General features: G+C 42.6%; 1 protein-coding gene across 1 annotated transcript in view; it reads left to right on the plus strand.

Annotated features, from left to right (window-relative positions):
- The window catches only part of ANKIB1 (ankyrin repeat and IBR domain containing 1), a 493,668-nt gene that overhangs the window by 42,768 nt on the left and 436,507 nt on the right, over positions 1-14,393 (plus strand). Inside the window, exon 2 of the mRNA XM_029588858.1 lies at positions 13,460-13,722. Coding sequence (XP_029444718.1) covers positions 13,535-13,722 — 188 coding nt within the window. The 5' untranslated portion in view covers positions 13,460-13,534. The remainder of the gene's footprint in view (positions 1-13,459; positions 13,723-14,393) is intronic.

Raw genomic sequence — 14,393 nt, forward strand, 5'->3', positions numbered from 1 at the left:
ATCCTGTTATTAATGTAAAGAAAGGCAGAAGGGTAATGCTAAAGAAGTTGGATCCAAGCCAAAAAGGAAGGACCAAATCCAAACCATCACAAAGTAGCTGAAAGGTAACGCCATTTGACTCTATCAAATGCTTTTTCAGCATGCAAAGAGAAGTACATACATAGATTGTAAGCCCTCTGGGGATAGGGAAATACCTACAGTACCTGAATGTAATCCACTTTGAAGTGCTGAAAAAAGTGCAAAAAGTGGAATATAAATCTAAATAAAGTACAGTAATATACAATATAGTAGCAGAGAACATATTTACAAGGAAGTAGAGAGAGAGAGCAAATAACTACTTAGGGTTAAATTGTGGGTACAGGGGGTTGTGAAATGATTTGAAGGGGGGGAGGAGGGTGCGGAGCAGAGGGGTGTAGAGAGGCAGGGGTTCCTACTGAGCACATGAAAGCGCATGGGAGTGGATCAGGAGAGAGCCTGTATGAAGACCCAGGTTTTTTATTTTTGTTTAAATTTTTGTAAACACTGTTCTTGGCGTAGGTCAGAAGGCATAGTATTCCATAATGCTGGCCCTGCAATGGATAGTGCATGCTCTTTTGTAGAGGTGTGGTGAGTAAGCTTAGGTGAAGGGTGTGTGTAGGTTGCCAAATAGTGAGATCTAGTGGTTCTGTTGGAGCTGTGGAAGGTACGTGAGTCATTGAGCCAATGCATATTCTGGTTGTGTAGAGTTTTGTGTATGAGGGTGAGGGACTTATATTGGATACGATATGGGATCGGGAGCCAATGTAGGTCTTTGAGAACTTTTTTTTTTTATCAGCCACCTCCTTTGAGAACCAAATCGGTTTCTTATTTCTCTTACTTTTGTTTACTTTCCTAACATATATAGATTTGTTGACTTTGTAATTGCTCCTTTTAGTTTGGCCCACTGTTCCACCTCTCTCATTTTCTCCCAGTCTTCTAGTTCTACCTCCAGGTACGTCCCCATTTCGACAAAGTTTGTAGTTTGAAATTCAAAACTAGGGTCTTCGTGTGACCTCTCTGTATCCTATTTGCGATATCAAACCATACTGTTTGATCATTGGTGCTGAGGTAGGCACCCACCCGGACATTAGAGACATTATCCCTGTTAGTGAGCACTAGTTCAAGTATAACTCCCTCATGGGTTCCATTACCATTTGTTTGAACAGAGCCCCTTGCAGGGCATCCACGATCTCTCACTTCTGCTAGATTCTGCAGAAGGGATTCTCCAGTCTACATCTGGCAGATTAAAATCTCCAACAATCACCACTTCTCCCTTCTTTCCCACCTTTTGGATGTCTTCGACCAGATCTCTATTTCTTCGTTTGAGTTGGAAGCCTGTAAACCACTCCAGCAAAAATGGATGCACCATCTTTTTTTTTTTTTTTTTTTTTTTTTTTTTTAAGGACTGCCTATAATACTTCTCTACCCCACATTTCATGCAATTCAGATGTTTGGATATTCTTTGTGACATAAAGAGCTGCTACTCCCCTTTTTCTGTCCTCTCTGTCCTTCCTTAACAAGTTATGGCCCAGTATGGCTGTATCCTAGTCATGAGAATGTGTGAACCATGTCTCTGTACTTCAGTTGTGAGCATACTGACTTAACCCCCAGCTGCAAGGCAGAGCTAAGTGCTAGTTTGCCTTAGAGAATGCTGCAGCTGGGTTGCTGGCCACTCCGGTGGTAGCTGGCAATCTCAGCCCTTAATAAGAGAGAGTGCAATTCGCAGCCCTGCAGTGTCACAGGCTCAGTTCTCTTGTGTTTAAATGAACTTGGAATACAGATGGGTGCTGAGAAGGCTCTGGCTGTGAAGTCGAGTAGGTTCCCAGCCCTGGAGATGCCTTCTACCTCAAGGTAAAAATAGCAAGAGTATCTCTATGGTGAAAAACCATCATTTGATCCCTCAAGCTAGGTAAAAGCAATTGAGAGCTGAGGTGTTTGTCAGATCCAGAGCAGACATAGCAGGACTGGAACAGCACAGGGCCATCAAGGGAGGAAAATCTCCCATTGAGGGCATGCTAGGGGCGAGCCCCAGGATAATATCTAGGGAAAGACACCCCCCCCCACACACACACACACACTCCCAAAGGGCCCAGGAAGGGCTATAAGGTTCCCTGGCAGGGAACCCTTTCCCCAGAGTTTAAGGTTAATGCACAAAGTTTATTTAGCTGTGCAGGTATCTATGCATTCTAGGGTCTCTGGTCTCTAGGGGTTAACACTAGCCCCCAGGGCAGCAGCCACAGGACCAAGGGGAAATTCTGAACACCCTTTAAAGGGGGCTCTCAAGCTCCAGGCCACCCTGGAGGAAGGGAGGGAGCTGGCATTAGATTTCGATGACTCCACTATAATATGCTTATCCAAGAAAAGGATCCTTATTTCCAGGGTAGTAGTTGCTTGAGTAATATCTTACTCCTGCAAAGGAAAAAAAAAAAAGTTGTTGTTTTTTTTTCAGCGGAAGTGGTCCCTGCTCTCTGGAGTACTGAGAAGTCACCAAGGATGTCTCCTTCAGGAGCAGGGTATTCACTGAAATGGATTCTAAAAATAAGAGAGGGAAGTATGTTAGGTAAATCTATCCTCTGCCGCAGCAGGAGAGGAATAGTCTACTCACAATCTCCTGAGCAGGTCTTGGTCTCATCAGGCATGCGCATGACCGGCGTCTCTGTAGAAGGGGGGATTAGCTTTGAATGTCAGCATATTGGCTGAAATAGGCCTCTTTAGGCAAGGGCTCTGCAAGCTTCCATTTGCGGAGGCAGTGGGGCCCGAGCCACTCAGTATATAGGGAATCCCTGTCAGCCCAGGTTCAGCCTGGCTGGCAGGAGCCTTAATATTCTGAGCAGGGGATAGGTATAACCTGGTGTTTATATCCTCGAGGACTCTGACCTCCGAGCCCCCAAGAAGAGAATAGTTTTGTACCTTGTTAATACAGGGTATGATAAAAAGAGAGAAAAAAAGGTTATCAGTTACTTAAATGTGCCCCGCTTCTGGATGGAGGCTGAAGTTGGGGATGATATTGGCGAGGCCAGGAGAGTTCCTGGTGTCCTTGGACTTAGCATATTTCCATATGAGCGAATCACCAGAGCTTGTATGGGGCAAACATACCCAGTCTTGAGAGTGGCTTGAGATCTACCAACAGCCCATAAAACCTTCACCAGGATTGTGCACTGTGCTGCACTCATACTTGGGCATCTGGCGCTTGAGCACCAAGGCAGCTCAGTCAGCCATCAGGCATCCAGAATAATACCCCACCTCCTTTATTGCTCAGGTTTGGCGGGGAATAGAGTGGGATATCACCTGAATGCTTCAAGGCCTTGGGCAGGTGGCCCCTCGGGCCATTTAAAAGGGCATCCATGAAGGGCTATTTTGGGAATGGTCTTACTGAAAGGAATTTGCTTGATTTAAGATGCATCTCAAAGCAGCAGGCTCAGTACTGCAGAAATCCTTATCTAGGAATTTCTCAAGATCTGGTTCCATCTATCTACCCGAGCTAGAATCAGCTTGCCATGGGACTCCAGCAGCGGTGTGATGTGTGCTGAGCTTGAGACCAACATGGAGATGACAACTGACCCAGAATCCTTTGCTATCTTATCCTTTCTGGCTCGGTGAACTTTAAATGCCCAACTGAGCCTAACCTGGAGGAATTCCAAGGATACCTGGACAGCAGTTGAAGCTGGCGACAATTTGTGATGCCTAATTATAGGGTCACAAGAGCAGAAGGCAACGGTCAGAACCTCAGGCTAGAATGTCATTACTGGGGCAATTGTAAACACAGCACACAGCCTAAGATATAACGATTGCCCTGAACAGCAAGATTTTAACAGAACAAAGGATTATCTAAAGGGTGATGGTAAATGGATCCCAACTTGGAGAACTGGTCAGGGTAGTTTAGGGATACTCTATCATGCTGTTGACATGACAACCTATGTAAATGATACTCCAGGTGGTTACACAACTTAAGATTTTCTGACTTAGTACTATATTTTATTTTACCTATAAAAGAAGGATCAGTTCATGTATACAGACGAGATGCAGGTGGTCAGTTTGTCAGAGAATGGGCATCCAGCATCTCCCAAGAATACTTATATTGCTCAATAAAAAATTATACTTTCTACAAAATCTAAGTGTTCTTGGACCCATGGAGAAGCACCCATAAGCGTGTTTGGCGCATAACAGGTGGCTGTCAAGTAGCCTGTGTGTGTGCACGTGTGAGGGAGAGGAAGCCTGTGTGAGGGAGTGTATGCATGTGTGTGGGGGGGTGTATATGAGAGTGAGCCTCTGTGATGGTCTGTATGAAAGATGGATCAAACACTAGGTGTGGACTGGAGGGTGGAGATGAAATGGAAGGGGTTAAATCTGGAGAGGGAGGTGAGAGATAGTGGAGAGCAGAGGAATTGGGACTTTAGAGGGCAGAGTGAAAGGAGTCTGGCCAAGGGAGTAGGGAGAGGGTGGAAGAGATGCTTTTACAATGTACTTCGAGGGGAATTCTGCTCAAAATATTTAAAACTGGATTTTAGTTATCTTTCTGTATTAAATTTTTAATTTAAATTACTCAGACTATGATGTATATTGTGATGTTTTGACCAATATAAAGTAAGCAGAATTTAAAAAATGTGTGCACTGAATTCCCCCAGGAATAAATTCACTAGTTCAACCCCCACTTTGAGTACTGTGTTCACTTCTGAAGATCATACCTACGTAAGGCCAGTGAGAAGATGGCAGCAGTTCAGAGAAGAGCTATACAAATGATATAAGGGTTGCAGCACAAACCAAACATTGAATAACTTAAGATGCACAGCACACATGCACTGGAGGAAAGAGACATTCAAATATTTGAAAAACTTCAGGAAACTGCAGTAAGGTGACATTTTTCCATAGAAAAAGGAATTGCAAGGGTTTATGATATGAAGTTGTTGGGAGGAAGGTTCAGAGAAAGCGTAAGAAATAACTAAATGTAATCCACTCTGAAGTGCCAAAAAGCAGAGTATAAACATTGGATATATATGAGAATGCTTCTTTAATGAGGGAGCGGTAAATGCCTGGAATAACCTACAGGTTCTGTGATGAAATTCAAGCGTGCTTGAAACAGATACAGAGGAAAAGAGTTAGAAGGTTGCAGTGTTGCAGACAAATACCCATCCTTTACTTTCAGAGCGATTGCAAAGGGGGGGGGGGGGGGGCAGGTGATCAGGAAAAAAACAAGGGATAAATAAAGGAACATACAGCATTGAGAAGTGCATGCACAGACTAGATTGGCCATATGGTCTTTATCTGCTGTCATGTTCTATGTTTGTTTTTAAGTATGGGAATTTGTACTTTATCAACTCATGAAGTCAGAGAACCAGTAAGGAGGCTGTTATAATTCTTATGTTAAAATAAGAGAGATTCAAAGATGTTGCATGTGATCTTCTGACACCATACAGACGTTATGAAATGCTTCTTCCATAGTTGACAGGAACTGTGGTCTTAAACTCAGATACAATGTATCTTTTGATAATTCTAATACAGCAACATCATAGATGACAGCAGATTAAGATCAATGTGCCTGTCCCATTTTCCTAGGTATTCCAGTCCACACAGCTAAGTATATATACCAGCTGTCAGCTATAGAAACTTGACTGCTTGTAGGATATTGCCTCTTATCTGAATAGGTTTTTTTTACTGACATCTTTGTAAGTTCCTGTTCACTTCCCACTAGAATAAAGCAGAAAAAAATCTACAGTTTTGTCTTTAGAATTGAGAGGAATGTTAATATACTATAGTCAAAATTCAAGATGATCCTATTGGTCGTACTTGACTATCTTGACTGTCTGCTAAGATTTTGTCCTATGTTACTGTATTTTATTTTTAGTTATTGTGTTTATTATATTTAGTGATGTACACTGCTTTGGCCAGGTCTGATACCTGATTTAGTGGTTTATAAAAATCCAAAAATAAAGATTGGGCATTCACTACAAAATATCAAGATTTTTCTATTTCCGGATGTGCTTCCTCCCTGTATAATAAATTTGTGAGTTGAATGAATATTTAAAAAAAAAAATTGTAAGGGGCAGCAAGAAATCCTACACTCATACTTCCTATGTTGTGATCTCCCAAGGACTGAGATGTTCTGACAAATTATATTACCTTAATTGCAGGTTTTAAAAGTAGATTGGAAGCTTGCAAGCTTGGGTATATAGAATATTTAATGATGGATTGAGAGAATTTTGAGGACAAGTATATAGTTCAAATAGTTGAGAATGTCACAAATCCCAAAACCATATGTTTGCAAATATTTTGATTTACACTGCATTGATGAGTTGAAGGGGTTGTGAAAGATGGAGGAGGACTGTGCTGGATCCCTTAAGGTAGCTCTTCTGTGTTCCTACATAATTAGAAGCCAGAATGCAGTGGACTTTGTGCTAGCAGCAGTCTGTTTATAGAGATTTAATGTGCAACTCAGTTAAAGTTTCATCAGAAAAGTGAAAATAGTACATTTGTTGAATTGTCACATTTTAATCCACATCAGTCTATCATTAGCAGTTTGTGTTCAACTTAGTCTGATGTTGGTGTGCTAAAACACTTTGACTGCAATAATTTTCACAAACAAAATACAATATAGTTTAAAACAGAAGTTCCAAATAAGTAAAATTTGGCTTAATGGCATATTGCCCACAATCTGTTAATTGACTTTGAAGAAATTGAAATGAACTTATCTTCTTTTCCTTTGATAGCCCTTGCTATCAAATTTGAACTTTTAATACAAAATAAAAATACTGTGCTAGGAATATGCCTCTTCCACTAGTACCAGATGGTGGGGCCTAGTATAGGGAATCACTCCAGCAACTCTCTTCTTCAAAACTTGAACCAAAAATGCCACTCTTTTTTTTTCCTTGTGCACTGCTGACCAATCCAGCCAAACCTCTGTGGAGGTGGCCGCAGGGATGATCTGCAAACTACAAAATCTTAGCCTAGGGCTAGGGACAATTTATCTAGTGGGGACCTAGAGGGTCCTACAGATATGTACAATCATATGTGTATCTGTGGTCCCCAGAGCAGATCTGTAGGGCAACTTCCCTGCATTCCTTTACCAAACTCTACAGGTTGGATGTACTGGCCAAGGCAGTTGCAGCTTTTGGGGCAGGCTTTATCATGGCAGCCTCTTCTACCTGCCTGACAGGCCGATTCAGTAAAGGTCACGGGAGAGCTGGCGAGCGCACAGGCCACTCTCAGACGCTTAATTTTGCAGGCGTCTGTTCTCAAACCCGCTGACAGCCATGGGTTCGGAAACCGGACGCTGGCAAAATTGAGTGTCTGGTTTTCAAGCCGCGGGCAGATTTTACATTTTTTAAAAATTATTTTTAACTTTTGGGACTTCCGACTTAATATCGCCATGATATTAAGTTGGAGGGTGCACAGAAAATCAGTTTTTACTGCTTTTCTGTACATGTTCCCGGTGCCGAGAGAAATTAACTCCTACCTTTGGGTAGGCGCTAATTTCTGAAAGTAAAATGTGTAGCCTGGCTGCACATTTTACTTAGTGAATCACGCGGGAATAACTAATAGGGCCATCAACATGCATTTGCATGTTGCGGGCGCTATTAGTTTCGGGGGGGGTTGGACATGCGTTTTCGACCCCTTACTGAATAAGGGGTAAAGCTAGTGCATCGAAAACGCGGGCTAACAGTGTGCTCCACCGGAGCGCACTGTACTGTATCGGCCCGTGAGGAAATAGCAGCTTTGGTACTTCCTTATTAGTAAGGACTAGTCTAGCAGGAAGATAAGGAAAGTAAAATTTGATTTTATCTGATAATTTTCTTTCCTTGTCTTGCTAAACCAATCCAGAGCCCAACCAGGAATTTTGTGCTGCCATATCTCAGTATAATGTAGAAATCAAGACTGATCTCCTTTACCTTTTTCCATTCATTTCCTATCCCTCGAAAGGGATGGAAGTTCCAGACTCCATCCTCTCCTTTCAAAGGAGAAACAGGGATAATCGGGGGTGGAAAGAAAAAAAGATGACATAGACGTAAAACACGTGTCTTATCAGTTGAACATGTAAATGTCCAGATAATGAATCGGGGATCTCTTTCTGGGGCTCCTTTTGGTTTTTATTTTGACCTCAAATATGTATAAGGTAGTTGCCCTTTTCTTTGGCAGAAGTTTACAGGTAACTGCCTAAGGCTATGCCTCTCTTAAAGCTGGATGTGACAGCACAAGAGAGTAAAAGGAGGTGTGTCCTCTGTCTTTGGCAGCTATGGAGAAGAAATATCCCATATGTGCTTGTCTAGCAGGAGTCAAGGAAAGGAAATTATCAAATTTTACCACCTTCACTTGAAGGCATTATTAGAAACTAGCTGTACCCTGCCACGCGTTGCTGTGGCTGAGCCTGGTTAAGTTGAAAAAACAGAACAGAGCCAGGGGATATCTGTAATATGTTTAATTTTGCAATGCTTGTGGGTATACGACATTTTTTATTGTTCCATCGTTAGTGCAGATATACAAATTGTCAAGGTTGCCTACTCGTGAACATGCAACATACAATTGTCCATGTGAGAATCAATCGGTTTGTAGATGTAAACCGCAGAGGTGTAAAGATCGTCCTTGAGCTTTGTTGATGGTTATTGCAAATGCCAATCTAATTGGGAATTGCAATCTTTTAAATTGAAATGGCATATCTGTTGGAATGATAGGGATGCGAGGAATGAGTACATCTTCACCTTTGAAAGGTCCTGTCAAGATTGTAGCTTCTATGATATTGGTCCTTAAATTTTTGATAGCAAGTCGTTATGCCATTTGAAATTCCACAGCGTGCATTCAATTCCTCATTGCCATCCCCGATGAAATGCATTTCATCCCCGATGAAATGCATTTCATCCCCGATGAAATACATCTGTAGGAATTGATGTTGACCATCCTGGAAGGGAAGGAGGGAGCCTGCTTTGTGGTAAATTTGTCCTTTAACTTTGAAAGTAGGCATGAATGGAACTGTAATGATTTGTGCTCCGAAGGACGTCATCTGGAAGCATGAGTTGTATTTTCTGATGTTAGCTAGGAAATGCTTGGAGCCAGCTGTATCTCCGTCAAGCAAACTTTTTAAAGGGTCGGGTGGTTGTGGAAGTGGAATGAGCTTAATTTTCCCAGTGGCACAACACATCCCCTTTGTTTCTCCCAGAAATTTCATAGCCTTGCAGTATGGACACACGTGTGTCATAGAGCCAATGAGAACATGCCGTATGAAAGTATAATCCTGATGTGGGTTATATCGGAAAGCAAGTCGATTATAATGTTTGGCCAGTTGATGTGGGATCCATGGCTGACGTTGAGGTGCTGTCGGTGTTAGAGGGATTTCAGCCACTGTCAGCGTTTCATGGGCATGGTATTGTGAGCAGCGGAACGTGCTTGCCGTGATCGCAAGCATGCCTCTAGCAGTCTGGATGCACGTTGCTCGGCCGCTTCCTGCTGTCTTCCTACAGCTATTCTTTCCTTGTTGTGCTTTTTTTTTTTTTTTGCTGCCCGTTCCTCCTCTGTGCGCCCAGTTCTAAGGCGTTGTGCCGCTAGCGCAGCGCAAGTACACCTACGTAAGTTAGATTTTCTGCGAGGCATAAATTTGGTGAATTGCAAGAGATGTATGAATGGTGTGTAAAAGGATCAAGGGAAATGGGACAGTAATGTCCGAAGAGCAAGAGAAATGCACAGGGCCAAAATTAATGCCGCCTTAGGTAAGAGGATCCAGACCTTAAAAAGCAGTTACGACGCTGATAGATAAGAAATGAATTGGTGTGTATAAACGTGGTCAGTCAGTGGGAGGTTGTGATCCTTAGGGATAAAAATAGGGGAGTGCCTAATCCACCTATTAATGTGTCTGTAGAGAAGTTTGTTTTGGAAGGCTAAATCGCTAGCTTTCAGAGATCAGTGTTTGTGTGTGTGGTTTTTTTTTTTTTTTACCCCAAATGAACAGCACCAGCAAAGAATAGTTTAAATATGCAAGCACACCTTCCTGGCCCCCTCCCCCCCAACCTGGCTAAATAGAGCAACCCACGCTACAGCTCCTCTCTCGGGAGATGTGGAGAATGAGTGGCCCCCCCCTGTGAAAAACACGCGGCGGAAAATGAGAACGGTCCCCAACCGTGCTCCTCCCCGGCTACCTGTGTAAACTGCCAGCCGGTGGCGAGGGTGTGTGCTAGGGTTTGTTCCGCCGGCTGCCATGTCGCAAAACTTCACCAGTGAAAGTGGTGCATCAGGATTCCTGACCTAGTAAGGGCAAATGTCCGCTGAGGATATGGCGCCAACGGGCTCTTGCCCTTACTATGTCACATGATGTACCGACGTCATTGTTGTCTCCGTATAGCATAGTAAGGGCAAGGTCCGCCGGCGCCATTTTAGTTGCTGGCATCCGACGGCCCTACTGAATGCGATGTGTCCCGGACCGTTCCTGTGGTGCCGGCGGAGAAGCACGGACTTGTATCAGGTGTAGTGTGTGATCGGAGTGCAGTGCGTGGGTGGGTGGAAGAGGGTACTTTAATTTAAATTCGGAGGGTGTGTGAAATGCGTGGCTTTGCAATGTAGCAGCCAGGAATTCGTGTTTTGGGAGGGTGGGTGAAGTAAGTGACATTGGCAGGCGTGTGGGTGGGGGTGTGTGGTGTGATGAGTGTGGATTTCTGTGTGTTATGAGGGAGTGTGAATGAAAGACTACAGCCCTGTGTTGGGGGTGGGGTGTGGTGTGTGAGTGTGTGTGAAAGGTGTAAGAGGTTGCGCTTGCGCCGACGGCCACCAGATGTCGCTGTTTTGTGTAAGCAATTTTTAAACTTGTATTACCTGTCACAGGTGTGACCTATATGTAATGTAAGTGTATAAGATCCTTCCCATATGGGAAGTGAATGTTGTGTGCAAATTTGAACTCATTCGGTTAAGCGGTTGGCGAGATTAGCGACGACGTACAAACTATTTAACATTTTTATTTATATAGATTTAATTTCAGGTTTTTTGGCAACTTTCTCTTGGGGCTGGAATATCTCTGCTCAGTGTTGTCTGCAGTCTCCCTTCACCTCTCATCTCAACCTTACTGTTTATGTAGTAGGTACTTTCATTCCATAATGCACCTTGTCAGGCATGGCTGCAAGCTAGTATCATCTGAGATGTGAAACAATGGTCATATTAAATTGGGTACTAAAATATATTTAAATTCTTCTAATTCTCAGAAAAATGGGAATGAAGGAATTGATGACTGGATTACATAGCAAGAGAGCAAGGAGGCTGGTTTATGCCTCAGTGACTGTGCTACTTCAAGGTCCAGTATGTTGCAATGTTGAGAAGATTATTGGGAGAGGTTTGTTTTTTGTTAACGATACCAAAATCTACCAAAGGATAGATACCCAGGAAAATGTGAAAAACATGAGAAGGGATCTAATAAAGTCTACAAAAGCCCAAAGTGAGTGGTACAGTATAAAGTGAAATTCTAAGCACCAAAGATCTGGGGGTGATCATACTGAATGATCTTAAGGTGGTTAAACAGGTAGATATGGTGGTGGCAAAATCCAGAAAAATGCTTGGGTGCATAGGGAGAGGAATGTTTAGCTGAAGAAAGGTGATATTGCTCCTGTATAAGTCCTTGGTGAGGCATAATTTGGAATACTGCATATAGTTCTGAAGACCACATCTTCAAAAGGATATAAACCAGGGGAGTCTGTCCAGAGGGTGACTAGTAAAATATATGGATAGAATTAAAGATCTAATCACATTCAGTGTTTCCATGTAGAGGAGGTAGCCCTCTTTCAAAGGAAAAGGAGGCTGTAGAATGGGATGAGGTTAAAAGGAGATAAATGTAAGAATAATCTAACTGAATATATTACCCTCTCTGTGAAGAAATGGATGCATGGAACAGCCTCCCCATGTAGATGGGTGGAGACCGGGACAGTATCTGAATTCCCTTTGGGAATAGGGAAATATCTACAGTACCTGAATGTAATCTGCTTTGAAGTGCCGAAAAGTGGAATATAAATCAAATCAAATAAGTAAATAAGGCATGGGATAAACACGGAATTGCTGAGGGAGTGGATGGGCAGACTAAATGGGCCTTAATGGACTTTTTTTTGCCTCCTGTTTGTTTCTATTTATCTTCAGCACTTAAGGCTCCACTGAGTGGAGCAACTGCCAGCTTTTATGGAGGAGCTACAGTCCAGGGCAGCAACCCCCTGTAGTTGTCCTTGGTGGGTGAGCAGTGGGGTTGAATCAAGGCAATTGCAGCTTTTGATGTGCAGCCCATGTCAATGTCCTTCCTTGGACTGTTGCTGACAGCCTCTTCTGTCTCCTTATGCTCCTGCCCTTGCGCAGTCCTCCCTGTCTCGCAGGAAGAGAGCAGTGCTTTTTTCCTGCAGCAGCCACTGCCTATGCCAGTTCTATCAGAAATTTGAACCACCCCAAACCCCATTGTCTTGTGGAACCTACTAGCCCTGGGAGGTTCAGATGTTAGATGGAGCTGGTAGAAGAGGAGTCAGGAGCTGGTGAGAAGTGCAGCTCTCTTCCTGTGGGCCAGGAGGAATGATTGTATTTTGTGAGAGGGAGAGAAGGCATGATTGTGCAGTGGGTGGAGAAGCAGGGTAGGAGAGTTGATGATTTGTATAGAGGGGACAAGTAAGATGGTGCTTGTGCAGGGGTTCACACATCTCCCTAGGGTCAGTCCTGTGCATGTTGGAATCATGGCAGTCCCTGCTGCTGGGCTTAATAGAGGAGCTGAAGCCTTGGATCTTAAAATTTTAGATGGCGCCTACGTTTTCTAAATATTTGTCTAGCCCTAACCTTTGTACAAAAGCGGAAAAGTGCTATAGGATTGGTTCAATCCATCTGCCATCCAGAGGCACGGTAACTTGGACTAAACTACCTGATCAGATCCAGTCTTGGTGGGGAGGTTGAAAATCACTAGAGGCTGATTAGGTTGAGGCCATTTTCAATAGAGTAACATTAAAAAGTGCTAAAATGTCCATGCCTAAACATGGTTTTCATTTCCTCCCTTGATATAAAAATGATTTGGGCAACTAGTTAGCATATGTGGGAAATATAATCAAGTGACTTATACTGGGGTTAGGTAATGGTGGTAGTAACTAAGGTATTGCAGTTTGCTACCAGATAACATTTGATATTGAATCAAGGTATACGTGCAGCCGGACACTGAAGAATTTTGTTTTTAGATTATGATGTGTTATGTAACAGTCCAAGTCCAAACTCATTGATCTGTGAAATTTCTTAGCCGTGTCTGGGATGGATGTTACAGCTGAATGAGAGAGTTAAAATGTTGTAGGAATGGCTATTTATTGCTCTTCTCAAACATTCCCACGACTGTGTGCTGACCTCTTGTGTGATGTAATGACCTTAATCAGCTGTCCAAGAGAGACTTTGACTCTGAACCCGTTGACGAAAAGCTATCTTCCAAAATAAGATTTTGCATCTTGAATTTAAATTTTCTCTTCCTTAGGAGGAGAATCATGTTGTGGGTGAGTACTGCAATTGGCTGAAGGAAAGACTTGCCATCAGATAACCAAGTAGCAAGATGGGAAATGCAACTACCAAATTCCGCAAGGCATTGATTAATGGTGATGAGAACCTGGCCTGCCAAATATATGAGAGCAGCCCTCAGCTCAAGGAATCTCTTGATCCAAATACTTCCTATGGGGAACCCTACCAGCACAACACACCATTACACTATGCTTCAAAACATGGAATGACCCGACTGCTGGGGTGAGTGTTAAGTGATTTGCCTTATTCTCTCTTACTGTTAGGTTCAGCCATTTTGATGCTGTATGAGCAAAAACCTTTCACTGTTTTGCTGCTATTTTAAAGCATGTAGCGATGCAGTCCTTTTTAAAAAAATTTTTGTTAATTTATAAATTGTCATTCCTTCTACTGTTTTCAATTTATACATCCCCCTAATGAAGGATTTATTCAGAAACCTGGCCATGTTTCGAGCAGATCTTGAGCGGGAATATACTTTGAGCAATATTTATTGGAATACATTTGAGGAATATCTTTTGGCCATGTGAATGAATAGACCTTGAGAGCATAGTGTGTGAACACATCGCTTCAGCTAAGTACATTGGTTTTTGCGAGCACATCAATGAGAGCATTCATGGGGAATGTATGGGAATATAATTGAAAATCATTATGAGAATATATTGAATTTCACAAGTTAATTGATTTGGACATTAATAACATTTATTTTTTCAAAAACATTAATGGTGTTTGAGGCTTTGCATTTCTTTTCAAATGTATAGAAGGTGATTGGTGGGTGGTTAATGATAAGGCATTGTATTACCTGAATAGGTATTTCTAATGAGACAAACTAGTATGAAACCCTCACCATCCACTTTTACACATTTTTAGTGTTTGTTAAACAACGAAGGGCATTTTTG

This window comes from Rhinatrema bivittatum, chromosome 2 (assembly GCF_901001135.1).
Source record: "Rhinatrema bivittatum chromosome 2, aRhiBiv1.1, whole genome shotgun sequence".
NCBI lineage: Eukaryota > Metazoa > Chordata > Amphibia > Gymnophiona > Rhinatrematidae > Rhinatrema > Rhinatrema bivittatum.